General features: G+C 43.0%; 1 protein-coding gene across 4 annotated transcripts in view; it reads right to left on the bottom strand.

Annotated features, from left to right (window-relative positions):
* Positions 1 to 23598, bottom strand: part of cplx2b (complexin 2b) — a 322298-nt gene that overhangs the window by 30089 nt on the left and 268611 nt on the right. For all 4 annotated transcript variants that reach the window (XM_078550740.1, XM_078550739.1, XM_078550738.1 and 1 more), the window contains one exon: positions 3662 to 3837. In XM_078550740.1, the coding sequence (XP_078406866.1) occupies positions 3662 to 3837 (176 nt within the window). The remainder of the gene's footprint in view (positions 1 to 3661; positions 3838 to 23598) is intronic.

Raw genomic sequence — 23598 nt, 5'->3', positions numbered from 1 at the left:
CCTAATCAGCCATACTCCTCCTTTTACCACCCTCTTACTGTTTGTGTGCGATAGAAGACTTTGGAACTCCCCATTATGTTGGCTGCCAGTCTTTCCTCAGAATCCCCCTTTGCTTCTCTTATTTGTTTTTTCACCTCCCCTCTGAACCTTCTGTATTCTGCTTGGTTCTCAGCTGTATTTTCTATCTGACACCTGTCATAAGCACACTTTTTCTTTTTTATCTTAATTTCTATTTCCTTTCTCACCAGGGAGCTATGGATTTATTTGCCCTACCTTTCCCTTTTGTGCCTGAACCATTTCTTCTTTGAAGACAGTCCATTTTTCAGCTATAGTATTTCCCGCCAACATTTGGTTCCAGTCTATCCGGCCCAGCTCCATTCTTGCCCCATTGAAGTTGGCTCCCCCCTAGTTAATTATTCTTACTCTGGATTGCACATTGTTCTTTTCTACTGTCATCCTAAACCTTATAATCCAATGATCACTGTCTCCCAAATGTTCCCCCACTGACACTTGATCTACTTGGCCCACCTCATTTCCAAGAACCAGGTCCAACAGTGCATCCTTTCTTGTTGGACTGGACACATACTGCTGTAGAAAATTCCACTGAACACAATCTAGGAACTCTTGCCCCACTCTGCATTACCACTGTCCCAGTCTACATTCATTATAAACCCTCATTATAACTATTCCTAAGTGTCTGCATCTCTATGAAATTTTTCTGCAGATATGTCCCTCTACATCCTTCCCACTAGTTAACAGTCTATGGACTACACCAAGCAACGTAATTACATCCTTTCCGTTCCTTAGCTCTAGTCAAATTGATTCTGTCCTTGAACCCTCTGGAACATCCTATTTCTCTAACACTGCAAGGCGCTCCTTAACCATTACTGCCACCCCTCCTCCTTTTCTAAACACTTTGCACCCTGGAATGTTTAACATCCAGTCCTGCCCTTCCTTGAGCCAGGTCTCTGTTATTGTCACAACATCATGGGGAGAATGTTCCCCTTGTTGGGCGGGCATGGCGGATGGGCCCGGGAACGGCCTCGAAACCAACCGCTGCCCGCGATCGGGCTCTGACCGCGATTTCATGCTGGCAGGCCAATTAATGGTCAGCCAGCATGAAAGGTGCACTAAGAGCCTCAGTGATGCTGGTATGGGGGTGTGAGGAGCACGAGCGCTTACGTGTGCTCATGCGCGGGGAGCGCGCATTGGCAGCTCCCTGAAGGCACAGAACTGACTCAGGGGGCTGACGGATTTTAAAATGAAAAATAAACTTTTTACATATGAGATAAACATGTCCCCACATGTGACTCAGTCACATGATGAGGGACATGTAAAAAAGCATGTTAAAATTTTTTATTTTTTTTTAGTAAGCATTGGAAACTTCATCCCGCTCGTAGATGAGGTTTCGTTAAAAATACTTAGGCCGCCTGGCCTACTTGCCCACCAGCCAACCGAACGGGCAGGCAGTGAAAAATACAACTTAATTAATTACCTCAGGGCCTTAATAGGCGTGCTGCTGCCTCTCATGCACGCCCGCCCAATGTCATTGTGCACCATTTCACTCCTGTTTGGGTCGGGTATGCGCCCGTCCACAGGATGAAAAATTCTGCCCCATATTTCCACATGACAATCTGTGATTGTAACTCCCCAATCTTATTTACTATACTCCATGCATTCACATACATGTACAGTAACCCTAATTTAGCCTTCATGACTTTCTTTCTTACTCTGACTTCACCTATTAACTTACTATTTTCTATACTAGTGCTATCTGTCTCTTCCAGTATTTTGTGCACACTGGTATCCATCTCTAATATTCTCTCCTGGTTCCCACACCCCTGCCAAATTAGTTTAAAGCCCTCCCGTATTATTAGCCGTTTTCAATAATGTGGGCTCAGGTGTGGGTGACACGCCTTTTTAGGTACAAAACAGGGTTCCGGGAACAATCTTGTTGTGTATACCAAGTGAAGGGAGACCAGTCTAGATCTCTGGGGCAGAAATGAGATTCCTATCAGTGCAGCAGAGATCGTAATAGTAGAACTGGGCCAGGGGCAGAGGCAAATTCCTGTCATCTAGGATCGTTGGAAGGTGCAGTATTCTTCGGAGGCAGATGTAAATACCTGTTGGTGAAGGGTGAGGTTGTTTTCCACTTCTTCTGGATTGGCCATCTATTTGATGAAGTGAACTCTGTCGGGTTTTGTTGATAAGTATACTTTACATTTGCTTCCTCTCATTAATTAGTTCAGTTTTAGATCATTGATTAGTCTTTGGCACATTGTTGTTTCATTTGGCTTATGTTCAAGAAACGTTGGTATTATTTGCTAATTCAGTGTCTGAGTCCTTGCCTGATGGTTGTATCTCTGTTGAACTCAAATTGTTTAAAGGGTTAATTTGCAATCCAGTAATTAGGCTGCATGCAACTAAATTAAATGAAGTCTAAATTTATCAAACACACCTTTTTAAACGTACACTTAAGACCCTGATCATGTCCAGGGATTTAGGAACTTCCGAGAGTAGCCAGTCAAAAGCCTTTCAGCAGCCTCTCCTGAAGTCAGACACACACACAACTCCAGTCTTTATATCCATCCTTACAAACTATGAAAAAAAGGGTTTCCATCTGGTGTATTTCATGTGCTGGGACCATATTATTGCATTGAGGCCTTATTATTGCAGTTGATTAGACTGCTAATGAGCTTAAATGACCGTTATAAGCTTGTTTCAAAATGGCAGGTTGGCTCTGCCCACTGTATTATGGCTGGCCAGTGTGATGACAGGACCGCAACCTGACATAATCAGGCCAGATATTACGTCGGCACGGGATGAAAATCGTCCCATTTTCACAAGGTAAAATTCAGCCCTATATCTCTAACTTTATATCTTTATAAAACAAAAGATAATCAAAGTGAAATTGGTCCTCAATGGAAAATATCCTGTCAATTTACTCTTGGCTGTTATGCGTGATCACTACAGACCAAATTCACCCCAATATTTCTTTATGGAGCAATGCATTTATGAAAAAATAAACAGTAAGTAATCAGCAACTATTATAAAAACAATCATATTCCTGAAGAAATTAAAGTCCTTAATAACCATATCAGTTCTCTATCCTTTCCATCTTCCATTGGAATTATGGCAGAAATTGGGGAAGCCCTGTGGAAATGCTAACCCTTTTTTTTTTGTTCAACTATGAGTGATGTAATGGGAGGTCAAGCAGTATTTTGCAAAAGGGCAGTAACATGTTTATAAGATAGCTAACTGTGCATAATGTAGTCATTTTATAAAAAATACATCTGTCCCTCAGGCTATGTTTTACATTCCCAATCTGACAGTGCTAACCTTTGTTATGTGTTAGTTATATCCTATCACTCAGTTAAAATGTAATTAAAAAATTTCACATGCACTATGTATTAAGGTTCTGCATTATTTGCCAAACTAGGGAACAATGGTAAGCCATGAAAGCCCAGAACCCAAAGGATCATTTTAATACAGACTTTTTTACTTGGCAATTATTATGCTGGAAGTTGTACAGATTTCCTAGGTTTTGACTCATTCTTTCTTCTGTTAAATTCCTTACCTGTGATTAATATGTTTATTACAAATGTAATTAGTAACAGTTTAAGTATCTACTGTTGCTGAAGGAGCAATTAAGTTTGTTTACCTTATCTCGTATTTGTTGCCGTACTTTTTCCCGTTCGGCTTCCATTCTAATATGTTTTTGCTTACGTTCTTCTTCCTGTTGACGAAGGGCCTCTTGTCTTTCTTCCTCCTTCTTCTGTGCATCAGGGTCTTTCTCTTCGTCACCTCCCAACATCTTCCCCATGTCTTTGGTGGCCCCTGTATGAAATAACACCATATAACATAGCCATGAAGATCAAAAGGAACGGGATGCCTTTTCTTCCTTATTATCTCCAGTTTTGTGAGATAGACAAAACTGGGGTCATGCACATGGGGTACAGGTACATCTGGTCCAGCCATGTGGAAGTGGGCATTGCCAGACTTTGCAATGGGCCTTAAGCTTATTTTGAATAGATTTGTTCCACACACAAAAAATAACTGCTCCAGACAGTTTGGTATGCCACACACCTGGCCAGATGGTGTAAAATCCATGAAGACGGCAGCACTGATGGGGTGTAGTTTGGTGTCAAAGAGGCAATAGTGGTGGGGCAGATATGTGCAAAGATTGCTTACAATGAATAAGTGAGCCACACTACTCCCATTATTTGAAGATATGTAAATTTTGCTGGATAGCTTAAACTATGGTCAAGGGTGCGTCCACTTTATACTGAAGGCAACCTTCCATAGGTGCCAGCTGCATGGGGTGAGGTCATAACTGAGTCACCCCTGCTCCCTCCTACCTGGTTGCAAATGAGGAAGATACTGCCTGGTATCAGGGGCAGGATGATGACAAGTCTGCTGCGCACCATTGCAAACATTTCTTGTGGGGTCCATTAATCATGGGAATTGCTGCATCCACTGGTAAGTTTGAAGCAGCGGGCACAAATATTGACCTTTGCTATACATGTTTTTTATTTGTCCTGATTAAGCTATGGCACATATTTCTTGAATCACAGAATCTTACAGTAGAGGAGGAGGCCATTTTGTCTTTCATGCCTGTGCTGGTTCTTTGCAAGAACTGTCCAATTCGTCCCATCAACCCTTGCTCCTTCTCTATGGTCCTGCAATCTTTTTTCTTTTTATGTAATTTTCCAATCCCTTTTGAGGTTACGACTGAATTTGCTTCCATCACCCTTTCAGGCAGTGAAATTCAGTACATAAAAATGAAATTCTCCTCTTTGTGGAATGGAGACTACAGCTGAGGAACACAAACAGACGCTGAGGAAACTCGGCTGAGAGGGGTTGGGAGTGAGTTTAAGTGGCTGGGTCATCTCATGCATACATTATCATACTGCAGTAGCTTAGGTATTTATTTATAGTAAAATTGCTTAAAATATGGATTCTTCTGCTGAAAAAAATAAAAATAATTATTTTAATTGTTGCAGCTAAAAAAAATCCATAGTTAGACTAAATGTGCAGAAGAGAGCTCCTTTAAGTTGACAGCTGTCAATATTTGGTTGCATAAATATAAATTGGAAAAGAAACAATACTACAGTATTTGACCCCTAAGCATTTATACTCTTGTTAACTCGAACAGCTTCAACAGTAAGCTCCAACAAAGTGCTAAAATGATGTATTTTACCATGGATACAGTGTTACACACATTCCCCAAATCAAATTACACATGCAGATTTAATCAACATTAGCTGCCAGAGAAAAATCTGTTGCTGTTATTGTGTTGTAAGAACTGGCACTGAGACACTGAAGTGCGATTTAAACAGTGTCACTTCACTTGTATCCAGTGTAGTTTCTTCTAGCTGCCTACAATTCTTGGAGCATCTTAGTGCTCCAGTACCTGAAGTTGTGACAACATTGCAGCCCAGCTCTTTTGGGAGTGATCTAATTGCATCACTTCCCTGCAATTATGTACAGACAGTGCAACCAGTCTTCCTGTTAATTGTACTGTGGGTCTCACTATTCTGAAAGTGCGGAGACTGGCTGTACAATGTGCATTTGGAAAGTGCTGTCCTGCCACCATTACTAGTGCTGCCACTGAGATAGTGTGATTACTGGCCCCAGGAAGGCTGACAGCAGATGGAAATAGCCAGTTATTGCTGGTCTCAGGATAAAGTCTGACCTGTTCATCTCCGGTTGCCACCATGTGAGCAAAACCCATGTGTTGGGAACTGGCAGCAAAAGGATGAAAGAAGGTTGTGCCTGCTGACCTTCCATTTATCAGATGAAACCAGAGTGCTCAGTGTGCAATGTCCATTTCTCTTGGCCTTGTGCCTAGTCAGCAGGATGAGCTTGATTTGGGATTGAGAAGATTTAATTTTCTGCCCATTCATAATCAATTAGTGGAAAATATAGCCCTCAGAAGCTGCTGGTAATGAAAGTAACTGATGTTCATTTGAATTGTGTCCACGTTAGTTAATTAACCTTGGATGGGAGAATTCTGTAATTCTTTTCTTGCAACTTCACAAAAGATTTGGAGCTAAAAATTGGTTTGCGACTTTTTTCAGGCACAAGGGTCATGATTTGCAACCTGCCCGCACTAGTTCTGGTGGAGGTAGATAACACATAAATTTGGTGCTGCCACCTCATTTCTATAATTGTACAGTAGGGCCGAGCATCTGTTGCGATGCTGGCTGCCTCTATGCTCAGCAGGTAGCTGAGCAGCATTCAGAGAGAGCATGTGGTGCAGCCAGCCTTCTGTTCTTAAAGGCAGTCTGTCCCTCTTAAAGGAAGGTACTGAATGACAGGAGGTGGCTGCTGAATACTATTGCTGCACTTCTAAACAAGGAAAACAGAACACCAGAGCAGAATGAGGGTTCCAGGGTCAAAGCTGTGCTGCTGGGGGCCTTAGCAGTGGAAATGGACTGGAGGAGAGATGCCATAGTTCCACATGCCAGGAGGCCCTCAAGGACCACTCTCTATAAAAGGAACAGGTGGCCAGAGAGGTTAGTTCCCAATGTCTGAACCCAAGCATCTGGCAGCAGTGCTATAAGAAATCTAATGACCTCACACAGTTGGTCAAGGTCAGTGAATGCCTCTTCAAATGACATCTCGTACCCACCACACCACCAGCTTCAGGGTGCTCAATGCACCACACCCCCATCACTCAGCCATCAGAACTCACACCTAATATCCAGATACTCCACCTCACCCTCACACACCTGCCTATGCTGCCAGCCTCACATCCACCTCTTGCAGCCTCCACATACCTTGAGCTATTCAGCTATGGAAGGCATATCAGCCAAACAAAGTGCTCTGCAATCACTGACATTCTGCCCTCTCTCTTGCAGTGTAGGGTGACACACAATAGAAGGAAACAGAGCAGAACTGATAAGGAACAAGGATGCCTCTATCTCCTGAGCCCTAACCCTTCCCTCACACTAACCTTCCACTTCTGATTTTCTGCTTTCAGACACTCATAAATTGCCACCAGCTCAACCACAGCAGTCCTAGGACGAACAGAGAGAGAGCAAAAACACAACACTGCCCAGAGATCCCGTCACTTGATCTGACACTCACTGCTACCAGCTCAGATACTGACCCTGCATCTTCCATACAGGGTGGTTTTGATTCGGATCAGCATCAGGTGAGTCACCGGCAAAATTGGGTTGTAGCCATGTTGGGGGAAAGGAGGGCTCATGTGCCAGTTCTCTGATCATCGAGGTGGCAGATGATATCCACTGCAGAGAATTCAGATGAGGACCTCAGTGGGCTGGCATACAGGTGAATGCTGATGAAGATACACACTGAGGTTCTAGGTGCATTGGCTGGCCTACCAGGCAGCCTCCTGTCACCGTCAAGAAACATGGAGGTGTCCAGCTCCAACCTGGCACAGGACATTGTGTAGAACTCTCCCTCTCCATAACCTCTGTTCCATCTCCCAGAGACACTGTGACTGCAGCCTTTATATGCAGCTCTGCCCTCCCTGTGAGAGTGCAGCAACACTCCCTCCCAAATCCAGCAACTTATCTCCAAAGACACTCCAGAGTACTTCCAGAGATTTTGTAAAAGCAGAAATTCCTCAAAATCATACCACCTGCAAGTCGGTGCCTCACATCTTAGTGCATCTTGAGGCTGAATGCTTGATTTTTAGTACAAAATGTGAGAATTATTGAGTGAACAAGCATGATCCAAATTTGGAAAATGAGCATCCAATCAGCATTGAGTTATGCAAAGTCATGACAAGACAAGTTCATTTTCTTTCAGCGCATGCATGGGACATCCATGTGAGAGCACCACTCAAGATGGTGCACTACATGGGCCACACCAGAAGCAGCTGGTGGTGCACTGTGGCCCACTGGGCATTGATTGGCTTCTGTTGCACCATCTTCAGCTGCACTACGGATCTGAATTTCATGCCCTTTAGATTTTTGACTTGCCTCCTTGTTTCTTTGGTTGTCTCAAATTGCCAGTCCTACATTAAGAGCTAGGTGCAACACTGGACAGAATTTAATGTTCTCCTTCAAGGTGAGTTTGGAGCCATGGGGGGTGGGGGGGGGTGCAGTGGGTGGGGTGGGGTGGTTGGGTGCTGGGTGCAGACCCTGCAGCCTTCCATTCTCTTCCCCAATTAAGTCTGGGGTGGGAGGGCTTGTGGATGACCTTCCTGCCCCCACCACCAATTGAGGCCTTTAAGTGGGTAATTAATATCCATGTAAGTGTCTCATCCCACCACTACCGGTGTTTAACCAGTGGCGGGTGGGGCAGTCACCATGCGGGAAGCCTGAAAAACAAACCTTCTTGCGTTTGCTTCACTATCAGGTCCTCAGTACCTGGTTGAAGGAGCCAGCATTGGGAAGGCGGAGGGGGCCCGCTGAGAAGGCCCTGCTTCTGACCCCCTCTCCCTCTCCCACAGACCGCATCCCGTGATCCCCGTCTTGCCCTCACTCACCTTTGGCTTGGGTTTCTCAGCAAACTTGAGCCTCTGGTAGGTGCACCACCAGCAGCTGCCACCACTCGCCTGTTGGCGCTGTCCGCAATGAAGAGCTGCTGGCCTCTGATTGGCCAACAGCTCTGGGGGGAAGGAATTTCTGCTCCTGAGGTCCTTGATTCCAGAGAAGGCCCAGCCGCCACAGGCCACTTAAGTGCCTGACTGGCACTTAATATGGCAGGCCATAATTTCCTCCAGATGACAATTTATTGGTGTTGCATATTGATAAAACCAAAGCCATTCTCCTTGACTTATACAAACACCTAAGAGCCTCCTGTCTTAATTACAACAATAGCTCCACCTCTACCCTCACTCCACCACCAGTTGCCACCCTGAATTGATCCCATGAGGTATGGAATCTTGGTAATCTGGTTGACACAAAGTTTAACTTCATCCATTGCTATAAAGCTGCTTCCTTTTACATTTTGATTATTGCTTCTTCTGCCACCAGAAAACCTAATCCATGCCTTTCTCACGTAATGTCTGATTTTTTTTTTTAATGCTCTCCTTGCTTATCTTTCTGCCTCCACCCTCCACAATCTCTGTCACCCAGAACACTAGGGTGTGTACTCACCTGTGCCAGTGCCTGTAACCTATCACATCAGTCCATACCGAGCTCTGATGGCTCCCTAAGTCTCAAAGAATCAGCTTAAATATTCTCATCCTTAACATTGAACTGTTTCGTCTTTATCCCCTTACCCATGTTAACCTCTGAGATCTCCTCCCACTGTATGTTTTTATATGTAATGTACAGTCCTCTAATGCTGTACAATTTTTGTTGGGTTTACAATTTTAATTTTGCTTTCCCTTTTTAGTTTTGAGTATGGACTCATCAATTTTTGTGTAAAAATTGGAATAATAAGGAAAAACTATTTTTATAAAATTCACTATAGTAAATCTGTTGTATTATCATAAATTATATAAAGGTGTCACAACAGAAGAATAAAAAATGCAATCTTTTCTCATTTTAATATGGGTTTCCTATGAATTTTCTCTTAGCTCAGTTTTTCCTTAGCTTACATCTATGCTATCTTTTTCAGTTGAAGGGTGGAATGGTCTAATAAAGGCATCTGAAAAAGATTATCCATGGCGATTTCTGTGTCATCAACAAAGTGGTGCCAAAAGTAATAGATTTTCCGTTCATAGATAGGCTTAGCATGAATGTCAATTAATCATGGTATTCAACCTGGGATTCTTAATTGAGTAATGTTTTAATATAAAGATACGGAGCTGCAAATCATTTCAATTATCCAGTTTCCTCAATACAGACTTTGAAAGATTTTCAAAATTTGTAGCAGAATTCTATAACTGCTATTGACATCGGCATATCTGTCGCTACGAGTCGTGATTTGATTTACAACAGCACAAAAACAGCATTCAGCACAACACAGCCAAATGCACCGTCATATTTGAAAAAAAAAGCTCTTAACCTGTTCTAATTTCCTCATCTTAATTGTTCTCATGACTGACTGTTCTCTGGAAAACAGCATAAGTTAATTATATGGTGGCACTGATTTTTTTTTATGTCTCTGGCTAAGTCATTCCATCAATGCCAACAGGTCAATGGTTATATAATGCTGAGGAAAAATATTAGCTATGCTTGGGGATGAATGGAGGTGTCTGGGGAATAAGGTAGAGTAGTTAATTGTTTTCCTTCTAGTCCCCAGTAGCATAAAGTGCTGTTGAAAATGGGGAATGGAGAAGAAGGGAAGGAATGGGATCAGAAGTTGTTCATGTGTATGAATGTGAAGCCTATTTAATGGGGCAACAAATTAATCAGAGTTTTGACCTTTGTGAGGCCTTCTAAGCAGTTTAAGTAAGAAACACCAGTCTTTTGTAAGATCAATGTGCCTTACATATTAGAATTTAGGGTAAGGAATCACATGAAAAGCAAAACTAGAGGTCATCAATATAAGATCATCACCAAGAAATCAAAAAGGGAATTGTTTGCCCTGAATTAGTGAGAAGGTGGAACTTGCTTCCAGAGCAAGTAGTTGAGGTGAATGCTATAGATACATTTGAGGGAAAGCTAGGTAAACATTTGAAGAAGAAGGGAAGATTAAACTGGTAGATTTAGATGAGGAAGGTAGAGAGGCAGCTTGAGTGGAGCATAAACTCAGCGTGAACTGATTTGGCTGAATGATCTGTATCTGTGCTGGATATTCTATATAATTCTATATAATGACGTAATATCCTTATACATATTTTGCAAAGAGACTTAATAGCCAGAGCTGTTTTGTTTTTAGCTTTGAAACTTCAAACAAGTAAATGCACTTATTTTAAATTCAGTAGCTATCTAACAAGATTAATACAAATCAAATAGGGCTACCTTGTATGGTGACAATTAAGTCATACCAATTTTTGATGCCCCATATCTCTGTTACAGCCCTAATTTCAGTCTCAACCCAAAATATGCATTAACATGTGCTGACCTTATCACAATGTGTTTACAATAATTGTACCTGCATATTTTACTTCCCATATTGTTATGACTGCAGCAAATGTTAATTGTTAAGAAAACCAAATCCTAGATAGAAACTTGGTTATAGGCCATACTCTTACTGCATTCTGAAAACGAGAAGAAAACATACTGATCTCAGCAGCAAGAGGTCCAGTAACACTTCTGGGATTTTAAAAATTAGAAGTAAAAGTTTTGTTAACAAGCATTAAAGAAAACTTAAGCACACAAGATTACAGTCGCACAGTTAAAATTAGTCTTACAAAACAATCCCCCAAAAGATTCCCTACTAGGTCAGATCCATAAGTAAATACCTTCCAAGCAACACTCCCTTATAGATGATTAACTATAAAAATCCAGTAATATTACCCAAGGCAAACTGCTGCAGTTTTAATAAAGGCATACCACACAACCACTTAAAACTCTCCCACTCTCCTGTGGAAATCCAAGACTTCAGAAAAAGACTGCTTTTTGCAGCCCAAGGCTTTTCAGACATGACCAGGTGGCTGATTCAAACTGCATCTTCTTCCAGCCTAGAGGTGTTTCCAAGAGATCTTCCTCACAAAGTCAATAGCCCACAGCTACCAGCTTAACAGCTACTAGCTCCAGCTACCTTAAGCTTCCAACAGTAACACTAAAATGCCTTTCTCCACCCCCCCCATCCCCCCGCCCCACTTTTTCATCTCAGGTTCTCTTGTTCTCACACCTCTTTGAAACTCAAATCCTTCCAAATATAAAATCTTTCATGTTTCTATTTTGTCTCTGTTTTCGGGTCAATAAAATGTAATATGACCTATTCTATTTACTTATGGAAGTCCTGCAAGATGCAGACATGTTTCTTGTAACCTCTGACTTCCCTTTGATATTCAAACCAACTTTCAACTTATCTTAAAATGTAAATCTAAAAATAGGTCCAACCTATTCACTTGTATCTCAAACCTAAGACTTCTATCCTTTCATGTTTTAAACCCCCAGACAATCTGTCTTCTAGAGACCTTTCCCCAGCTTAAATCATTTACAGATGCACACACATGCACAGCTTTCTTCACAGAATAACACAATATTACCAAAAAATATATATTTTAAAATAATTCTCACAATATTAACAGAGTACTGACCTTCATTAAAATTTAGACCCAGGCCATACTATCATACTAGAGGGCCTTGAGCTCAGAACAAACTAATTATTTTTAAACAACATATCCTGTTTCACATCTATATGATTTCAGAATCAGAGGGCAGAGTCGTCTCAGATGTGTATGGTAGCGGGCGGGTAAAATGGCTTTTTACCCGCTGGCAGCAATGGTGGCTTTTCGTGCAATATCGTCCCAAACCCGTTGCATTAATTACACATTCCCGGGAAACACGCCGTTCCTATGGAGGGTGGGATCTCATTTGCCCACCACACCATCACCTCGCTGCTTCATCATGCCGGGTGCCATATTTAAAGGCCAGCCACGCACACACCTCTCAGTGTTTCCAGCCCACAACTGCTGCACGGAAGACATGGCCCCAAAAGGCACAAAGACTGCAGCCCCCAGGGTTAGTGATGCATCCCTCCAATGCCTTTTGGATGCCGTGAAGGCCCATCATGATGCTTTGGCTGCAGGAGGGGCAGCGGCATCACCAATCCAGCATGAGAGGCAGTGGCAGCAGTGGTCAGCACCAATGCTCTGCAAACAGGACAGCTACCCTGTGCTGCTACAGGGTGAATGGTCTCACCAGTTCTGCCAGGGTAACTCACTCATCACTGTCAACTCACATACTCACAAACCCATCACACATCAACAGGGATCTCACACCTGAAGGGACAATGCCACTAACTCTCACACACACCCTCACATCTCCATCAGGCTCATACCCTCTCGAACTCGCGTCCTCATCCAGTCCATGGCTCCACTCACCGTACAAACACTCTCCTTCACACTCTCTCCACCTGTTTCCATGCAGGAGAAGCTGGCTCACATCAGCAGGGAGCGGTCCCAGACCAGGGATCGAGTGGCCCCACATTAAGCCCGTCACTCACTTTGAGGAGTGTGCCATCAAGCTGATTGGTGAGGACGTGGACTGTGCCTGTGGTGACAGTGAGGCCGGCAGCGAACACCCAGGTGAGGATCCTGCACCAGATCATCCCTCTCTCAGTGCAAATGTAAGTGCTCTATCTCTTGCTTTTGACTCTGCTGCCATGTACTAATCATCTCTACTTTGGTTCACAGGGAGCTCTGCCAAGGGACCGACACTCTCAGCCAGCCAGTCCCTCAGCTCCATCCACGTCCTCACCTCCAGCCAAGAGGACACCTCCTCCATTGCAGAGCTGGAAATAAGCAGCCTGGAAGACCCGTCACAGCGCTTACCCACACCCTCCACCAGCGCAGAGACACACACCTCGGTGGGACCTAAATCTAGAGCAGGCTCAGGTTCACAATCTAGTGGTCACTGCACCGCACATGTCTGCAACAGAAGGGGGCAGGTTCAGTCGAGCTCTCCGGCACTCGAAGGACTACTGGGGAAGAGGCATCTGTGAGGTCCGAGTCAGATGATGAACCTCTGGATTTGACCTTCCAACTCAACCTGGAGAGTCAGCAGAAGGCGGGGGGAGGGGTAATGCAGAGCTGTTGGAACCTTTCAACAGAGTGTGGGCACACAAGTCGGAAGAGTACATCCGCCTGGTCTCTGATGAAGTGGTGCCCACTTGAGCGCGTATGGATGTTTCCATGGGAAGGATGGCGTATGCCATGGAGACCATGGTCCAGCAGAACGCGGAGATGCGTGCAGACCTGCAGTCCACCACAGGAGTGATGGGTGAGTTCCTACAGTGGCAACGCGAGAGGGAAATGGGGCACATCAACATCCCTCCAGGTGCACCTTACTCTCAACGAGTCAGGCCGGGGCACTCAGGCACCCAAAGGGAAGGGGAGCGGCAGCTGGACACCCGTTTGGCATCGATTCAGCAATCTCAGAGGCTGTCCACTCCCTTCGGGTCCCCTTTGCCTGTCAGCGCCTCAACCTCGTCCTGTGTCACCGCAAAGGGATCGGCTGGCCCACGAGTGATTCTGAAGAAAGAAGTTTGTGTGTGTGTGTGTGTGTGGCAGGGCTTTTCAGAGCCTCATGCAAGCATACCCCCACGCACACGGATCCTTCACGTATCACACTCATCTCAATGTCCTGAGCAATTTGAATGCTGCCTACTGGGGTTCACTTTCAGTTGTCCATCTGTGCTGACCTACATCTCCACCCACCCACTAATCACACTCCCATGCAGCACCTCATATTGCCATCACGACTCTCGTTTCACTTTTGATTTGGACAGCATGGTGCTAATTCGGTTGTACTTTCGCTTCCCATCCTTTACCCTCCCCCAGTCACCCATTTCCTTTCCCCAACACAGTTGACCCCCTCTGGCATGACCTTCCACCTCCCCTCTGTGACCTTTTTCCTTCAGGGATGTCCTGGTGAACATGCACATTCTGTTCCTTCCTGAAAATACCACCCCCATCCACATTAATCTCCCCGAATGCCTCCTTCCCACCCCCAGGTCTGCCTCCGAATCCCCACCAATCACCTTTGCCACCCCTTCTACCGCTACTGTGAAACCCTCACCCTCCCACCCTTCTGCCTCATTCAGTCCTTGGACATTCTCACCATTCCCTCATACCACACCCATCCTCAGTTCCCTCCCCAGGAGGCAGTCTTGGACCCATCAGACCCTCACTTCCATATTCACCTGGACAACCACCGTCCCCCCCTCCGTACCCCTTCCCCTCCTGGATATAGGTGGAAAAATGATTGCTTATGAAGCAATCTGCTTAATCTGGGGCAAAGGGGGTTAATGCATGGGAACAGCATGCAGTCTTAGGATGAGCTTACCAGATTTCCCCTAGCTCTTAAACTGTAAACATTAACCTTCATTTTCTTTCTTCCAATGTACTTCTGGTTATAATGAATATTCTAATTGTGTTTTATAATGGAAGAGTGGACATTAAGATAATTGAAGCATTTGGCTGCACTGTGTGGTTTAAATAATTGTCCAGTCTTATCATACAAACTGGGGGTTATTTTTGCTTTCAGCAAGAATGGCTATTATCAGGATGAAAGTCAGATGGAAACAATGCTAATTTTCAAATAGGCCTCGATTTAGGTCGCCAACTTGCCTGCCTATGATTCAGTTTGGATCCGGACAAATTTTTTGTGTTGCCACTGATTTCTAAGTTCAGCCACGGATTATCAGTAGTACAGGGTGGAAAAAGGACAGTTTCAGTGACATCCAAAGGTGCACTTTTTCATTCTCTTCCTGCACTTGGAGAAACATGAGGCAGACAAAGCACATGCCCACAGGGCCCGGGAGACAACGATGTTATTGGTATGAAACACCGGGGCCCGGAGCTAGAGGGAGGTGCTGGGCTCCATGTTTCAAACAAAGTTTCTCATCATCCAGACTGAGCAGCCAGAGCTGCAGACCAGCTTAAGAAATCGGAACTGGAGAGGCCTGATCTTTTTAAAGCCAGTCTGTCAGTGTCAATTTCGCTGAGTTGCTGCGCTGCTGCTTCCGACCTTCAGGCAGCGGGTCCAATTTCTTCTTGAAAAACCTGCCAGAAAACCATAGCTGCCTGAAGATCAACAGCAGTGCAGCAACTGTCAGGAGAGAGCTCTCAGTTAAAAAATGGTGAGTGAAATCCTTGCAATTTTAGAATTGGATGGTGTGTGTGTGTGTGTGTTTGGGGGGTGTGGGGGAGGACGAAGGTTGGAAGGGGAGGTTGCAGCGAAGGTTGGGAGGGAGGTTGGAGGAGGGATTGGGTGAAGTTGGAGTGAAGGGTTAGGGGGCATTGGGGTGAGGTTGAGGGGAGGTTTGAGTGCGGGTTAGGGGGAGGTTAGAACGGGGTTGGAAGGAGTGTTGGAGGAGAGATTGGAGGAGGGTTTGGAGGGGAGGTTAGCTAGAGAGTTGACTTGTTTTGTAAATGCAATGATTTTTTTGTAGCCACTTTCCTAACATCAGTTGATTACTCTGTGATTAATTATCCTTAGGGAATCAACATTGGGCCTCCAATTTCATCATTGCTACAGTCACTCTGCCTACTGCATGTGTAATGAAAGAAAGACAAAGCCTACATTTATGCAGCACCTTTCATGATGTCCCAAATCTCTTTACAGCCATTTAAGTACTTTTGAGTTGTAGTCACTCGTATAATGTAGGCAATGTTATCAAATGGCAGAACAGGCTCGAGCGGCTGAATGGCCTATACCAGCTCATAATACGTATGCTCATATGTCATTCTGAGATGGGTGAAATGTACTGGGCTAGATGGCCTTTGCCATGCATAATTATCTTGCGAATAGAGGGTGGAATCATGACTGGAATTCTGTTTGCTAATGAAAGTTTACTGTGATTAGAATTTGTGGGGTGAGATTGCCAGGACAGAGATGTGTAATGGGTTCATAGTGAATCAGTAACCTGTTTCATACTGCACATGAGTCTCAAGGGTATTTTACATTGACTTCAATCTTGTCCTTTTGTCTACTTACCTATTATCCCGCTCTATCTTGGTGCTGTTATGAATTTTTTGAGATATTGAAGTATTGTGACATAGTTATGTTGCACGGTAGATGTTGAAAATATATTTTTAGTAAGAAGCAGCAATCAGCAGAGTCTTCAGACATACTGATCAAGAAAACACAGGTACAATTGTGAACCATTCAGTCTTTGTCCTCTGGCCTGTAAACGTTGTGTTGCATAGAGACACCTGAGGGCTCCAATGCTTCTCACTGACAGGAAAGAGCTATGTTAGTCAATCATTCCACTTTGTTGCTCAGGAGTCATTTGATCTTTTTACCCCATGAGATTACTGATAAAGTAGAATCCAATTACATTGATTACATTAATTATATTGAACAATATCATGCACCCAGGCAGAAGAAAGTTTTCTTCTACTTACACAGAATAGAAAAGACCTTGTGGAGTTTATTTGGGTTGCGAGTATTGAATCTTGCCCCAAAAAATGAATTTATTGTCATTGCGTTCATATGGTGCAACATGCAGAATATGTTAATGAGGTCTGAGGCAGTCACTGAAATCACTGTTATCATCTGGACAGTTTTATAAATAACTAATGGAACATTTTTCTGTCAAATTAACAATATTGCATGATGCTGTTAAAGTAAAATTTGTACTTTCTGGCTTGTTTAATAGTCATGGTGGGATCACCTAAAGGAACTAACCCTGCAATATATCGTTGCTGCTCTTAATATTAATGACCCATGCTGCATATATGACGGATGATACTTGTAACCAGATGCCAAAAGTGGGCATCATTATTTTACTAGGACCTTTCTGTGATTGCTTATTGAATTGATTGGTGAATCTTGAAAGGGGAAAAAATATCATGCATGATTGAGGGGGAAGGTTAAAGTGGGTGAGGAGTGGAGGAATAAGGGGCTTGGAAACAGGAGAAGCACTGGTGCCCATGATTTCTCTCCTCAGTCCTGCATGGCTACATCTGTTTCCATGGCTAGTTTTTCCTGGAACAGGCCACTACCCTGTCACCATAGGCTATGGTTTGAGGAACACCACTGCACACCAAGCATGACTGACCAGGAGATTCTCCCACTCATATCTCCTGCCATAAGCATATTGGAAAGATTTACAGGTTGGTAATTAACCTGTTTGGCCACATTATGAATGCAGCTTCCATGGCCATCAAGTCCTGGAATGGGACTCGAACCCAGAGCTTCTGGCTTAGAGATAGGGACGCTACCCAATGGCCACAAGATTGCCATAAAGGAGAACTTACTTGCTATTATTTAAGTCATGGTAAACATTCAGCAGATATCTCAATCATTTTGGATGCATTTTATTTCCTTGCAGTGTCTAGACAACCTTTAAGAAACTTAGGTGAAGTGGCAATGCTCTGTTTCTGAAAATGAAATCCTTTTTTGGCCATTCTATTTGGACTAAAGGAAGATGAGGGGCAGCAATAGGTGAAAGAAACCCATGGAGCTGTGTCTGAAGAGAAGTGACAGCAATGGAGGCTGGATACGTCTGAAGTTACAAACCTGCACTTCTCAGATTAGCAGCACCTAAGGAGGCTGTGCTTCTTCAGGGGGACTGTCGTAAACCTTTGTTACCTCCTACTAAGACCTGATACCCACAGCCAGAGTTGACACTGCACTTTCCCTGATACAGTCCAGGTTAAGGACCATAACCTCTCTGCTGCTGGCTCCTACCAGGAGTAACATCAGTCTGTACTCGGATAATGTTTGCATTAAGCACCTGACTGATTCAAGTCATTTATCATGTTTCTCATAGATAATCAAAAAATAGCAGGATAGGGCTCTGGGGTTTGTGTAGATTGAGGCTTCCCTCAAGTCCAGAATGTCATTGACTGTATGTATCATCATGCAACTGCCTGAACATGAGCCTGTAACCCTCATGAATCACAAGGCTTTTATTCCACTGAATCAAAGCTGTTGTGTAATCATCACCAGCGTATCATGTAGTTGATCCTACTTTTCTGGCAGCTACCATGACCAGTCTATCTTGCAACAATCCTCTATATCCCACCTCTTTAACCCTGTACTGGAAGGGAATGGCTAGCTGCTTGGTAATCTCCCATCCTTTTGACTCATTAAACCCATAAGTATCATCGCCAATCCACTGCGTCAAGGATGATTCTTCCTTGTGAATGGCTGGGTGGAAGTAGATGTCAGTGTTGGCTATGGATTCGTGCATGAGTTATGATCCCTAACTTAGCCTTGTAGGCTTTCCCAAAGTAAAGACATTGGCTGCTGGCCGGAGGAAGTGGCAGCGGTTTATTAGCTCGAGCAGCTTCCCAAAGCTTACAAGAGCATGGGACTTGCCCTGAAAACCAAAGTCCTCTACAAACCCACACCAAATGTATCAAATCCAACACCTTTATTTGAGATCCTTGGAAGCTAGGTTTCTCAAAAATCTGACATTTATGATGAGGTACGCCGCTGTATCCAATTGTAATTAGCTCAGCCAATGGTAAATTAAGGATTTCAGTTTTCCAGAAATGAGATAATAGACCCTACGCTATACTCACTATCTATCGGGTAATGCTTCTCCCCACTCTTCTCTATGGTGTTGATGCTTGGACAACTTATAGACACTTTTTTCAAGGCTCTGGAACAACATCATCAGTTCTGTTTAGAGGGATCTTGGGAATCAAGCCGAAGGACGAAAGAACAAAAACCCATAAATACACAAAGGGAAAACGGTCATACACGTTGCAGTGGATAGCCTCCAGCCTTGTCAGCTCTAGTGCTGCATGTTCTTGCTCTGCCAATGGCATCAATTGTTTATTTGAGTAAGATTTTGCAATGTTAATATCCAAAATTGAGTTGCCATGACCATCAACATTGTGCTCGCTACTCCAGAAATGCAGTTTTCACAAACCACCAATGAAAGCTTCACTTTGCCTTTATGAGGTGCAGGCTAGCTTTAAGGAATAGCAGGCCCACTGCATTTCCCTTGCTCCCAAATCCTAATCTGTCTGTAGGCAGCATAATAACTCTGACATCTCACCAATTAAATTTAAATTAGGTTTGGCCATGAAAATCAATTGGGCCTCTTGCTGATGTCACTGAGTGGGCAGGGTGGGTGCCAACTGTATGCCACATGGGAAAAATGTTTCTGACTTAAGTTATGTCCAGAAGAGAAAAAATGACAATAGTAATAATGAACACCTGAAACTAAAACGAAATAGAGTGTTCTACAATCTGAGAGAGGATTAATCCTAATGGACTGCATAGAACTAGCATGACTCAGGAGCCAAATAACCCTTATTACTGCTTAGTCTTCTCAGTATAAGAAACTCAGATAGCCTTTTACAGAGCCATGCTGTGTATAGAGTCAAAATGATTCCAACCAATAGCAACATACCCTCTTTATTTATAGGGCACTTAGGCTGAACATCTTGTGATTGTGCATTGTGGTTTATGCACCATAGTGATGTAAGATGGCGAGAGCTGCAGCTGAACTGAGGTTGAACAGCACTTTACACTGGATATGAGACCACTTGAAGTACTTTCACAGCACGTTGGATTTGCAGCAATTGCAGTATACTGCAAGCAGTTTGAAGCCATATTTTTAAACATCTAAAGTGAGCAAGTGATCCGCTGTACTAAGTTTTAAGTTCTTCATGTTAGAAAAGAGTCAATTATAACATCAGTCATTATTCTAATGTTACAGATTTCACTAACATTTGGAAGCTGGTCTGCAGAACTCCATGTGATTAAACAGTGGTATGCATGGAGCATTATGACTCTAAGCTAAACACTTACAGCACTGTCAAAATGATACTAGCACCAAATAAATGGGTGTAGTCTCATAATATTGATTAGTATTTTAGAACGTTGTAGAACCTCTCATTTATATTAGCCTGGTAAATTTCACATCTGTTATACTTTAGAGAGTTCAATATGCATATTAATTGAGATAATTAGAAATTCTCAGCTCTTCTGATGACTTTAGAACATGTTTTTATATATACTGTATATAATTGAGGTGCAATACAAAGTGCAAAGTGTTAAAAATTCTTCGAATCATATCAGTCATTTGAGAATGCTCAAAAGGTTCCCTGCTGCAGCCTAATTTTCTATTTCTCCATTATTATTTTATTGTTCCTTTTGTAATAAAGGTAAAGCAATATTTATGACCTAAATAACCTCTATAATACTCAAAATTATTTTGTTCATGGAGAAAGGCACATTGCCTGCAGCCAATCTCTGATGAATTAATAGATCTATTAAAATATTGTCACACAAGAAATTAAAGCAGTAATGTGTGTACGTTATGGGAATGTAAATGCTAGCAGATACATTCTGCCCAATTCCATTCAAATGTCACGACTGGCATCTTTTGTTATTAGAGGTTGACCAAAGCTCTATACTAGCAAATTTCTGTTTCTTTGTAGATAGGCAAATTAAGGGCATGTCTATCTTCATAATGGAAAACCATATTCAGCAATTCCTTTAAATTGAGCAATGCAAGACAACCACTAATACCAGTGGAAGCTATTTCTCACCTTGTTTTGACCCCTTATCTACAGGACACACATGCTACATAAAATACATACAAGATGTTATTGGTAAATGGACAAAATATCCTTGGTCAAAACAAAAACAGAATTACCTGGAAAAACTCAGCAAGTCTGGCAGCATCGGCGGAGAAGAAATCAATTAACGTTTCGAGCCTCCATGGCCCTTCGGCAGAACTGCCATTCTTGGTGCACTGTTCAGCATGATGATAATGATGCAAAAATTTTACCTGGAAGTACAATGACTGAAATCTTCCTCCTCAATCTACATGTTAAGTTGTATTTTAAAAGAATGGAAGGATGACTTGTCTTTATTTAACATCTTTCGTGACCTTAGGAAGTTCCAAAGTGCTTTACAATCAATTAAATATTTTAGAAGTGTAGTCACCTATTGTAAAGTAAATGTTACAATGAATATATCTAAATTAGAACCATATAAGTTTACAGCATAGAAAGAGGCCATTCATATCACACTGTCTGCGTTGACTCTTTACTACAGCAATATTAAATAATTCCATTGTCCTGCTTTCTTCTAATAGTCCTTTATCTTTGCATAAAATATTTATTCAATTTTCCCACAGAAGATGTTATCAGCTGCCTCAACCTCTCCCTCTACCAAAATACTCTGCAATCACTCCCTTTACCAAAATGCTCCACCAAAATCACTGTGCAAAGCTCGACTCTCAAGTGGAAGGTAGGAGGAACTCAGAATTTTGAGGCGATTTTTTTTTCCCAATATAGAGCATTTTGATTTAATTGCACCTGGGACCTCCTGGATACTTTTACACTCCGCAGGGGTTAACTTTGCCTCCATTTCTTGCATAGAAGTATCATAAAGATTTCAAGGAAGCTGCTTTGAAATATGATGTGGGTTCTTTTTCATATAGCTTTCATGCCACACCGCCAGCTTTCCATGACGTCACTTCCTGCAGCTTTCCATGACATCACTTCGGCTGATGTCTCCTGGAATATGTCCAGCCAGAGATGGTAACCTTATTTATTGTCATCCCTAATTGCCCTTGAGAAGGTGGTGGTGAGCCACCTTCTTGAACCACTGCAATCCACCTGGTGTCGGTACACCCACAGTGCTGTTAGGAAGGGAGTTCCAGGATTTTGGCCTAGTGAAGGAATAGTGCCACAGTACTAGATCCGGATGGTGTGTGGTTTGGAGAGGAACTCCAGATGGTGGTATTCCCATGCATCTACTGCCCCTGTCCTTCTAGGTGGTAGAGCTTATGGGTTTGGAAGTTGTTTTCGAAGGAGCCTTGGTGAGTTGCTGCAATGCCTCTTGTAGATGGTACACGCTGCTGCCATTATGCATTGGTGGTGGAGGTATTGAATGTTTGTGGATGGGGTGCCAATCAAGTGGACTGCTTCGACCTGAATGGTGTCGAGCTGCTTGAATGTTGTTGGAGCTGCACTCATCCAGACAAGTGGAGAGTATGCCATTACACGCCTGACTTGTGCCTTGTAGATGGTGGACAGACTTTGGTGAGTTAGGAGGTGAGTTACATGCTGCAGAGTTCCTAGCCCCTGACCTGTTTATATAACCACAGTATTTATAAGGCTGGTCCAGTTCAGTTTTTGGTCAATGGTAACCCCCAGCATGTTAATAGTGGGGATTCAGAAATGGTAATGCCATTGAATGTCGAGGGGAGATGGTTAGATTCTCTCTCATTGGAAATGTTCGTTGCCTGGCACTTGCAAATGTTACTTGCCACCTATCAACCCAAGCCTGAATGCTGTCCAGATTTTGCTGCATTTGGACACAGGCTGCTTCAGTACCTGAGGAGCCATGTACAGTACTGAATATTGTGCAATCATCAGGGAACATCCCTACTTCTGACCTAATGATGGAGGGAAGGTCATTGATGAAGCAGTTGAAGATGCTTGGGCCTAGGACACTACCCTGAGGAACTTCTGCAGCGATGTCCTGGGCCTGAGATGATTGACCTCCAACAACCGCAACCATCTTCATTTGTGCTAGGTATTATTCCAACCAGTGGAGAGTTTTCTCCTGATTCCCATTGACTCCAGTTTTGTTAGGGCTCCTTGATGCCACAGTCGGTCAAATGCTGCCTTAAAGTTAAGGGCAGTCATTCTCACTTCACCTCTTAATATCTCTCCTAATTTTCATAAATTGATGACTTAATTCACTCTCCAACCAAAAGAAATATCCTTTGCCTATTCACTGTCATGGTTTAAAAAAAAAACTTTTGTTAGATCCATTTTGAGCATTCTCTGCTCCAGTCTCTCCAGATAGTTATAGTTTCCCAGCCCTAGCAACATCTCGGTAAATCTATACTACATACACTTTGCCATTTCTATTATGGGATGCCTAAAATTGCAGATAGTACTCTGTGACTTTACTACTGTTTTTCAAAAGTCACTCAAAGTTGCTGCTACATTCAGTGCTTTCCAGTCTGTTGCCATTACAGGACAGCAATAGTGCACATTAGGGCAAAATGTTTCTTTTAGATTTTACTTAAAAAGAATCCAAAATACATTTGTGTACAACTTTTGATAAGAGATTATATACATCACATTTCCACAGTGTTTAGAGAATAAACATTGGTACCTTAGCTACA

Source organism: Cetorhinus maximus, chromosome 10, assembly GCF_964194155.1.
Source record: "Cetorhinus maximus chromosome 10, sCetMax3.hap1.1, whole genome shotgun sequence".
Classification (NCBI taxonomy): Eukaryota; Metazoa; Chordata; class Chondrichthyes; order Lamniformes; family Cetorhinidae; genus Cetorhinus; species Cetorhinus maximus.
Note: the sequence above shows the minus strand (reverse complement) of the source record. Positions and strands in the feature narration are given on the sequence as shown.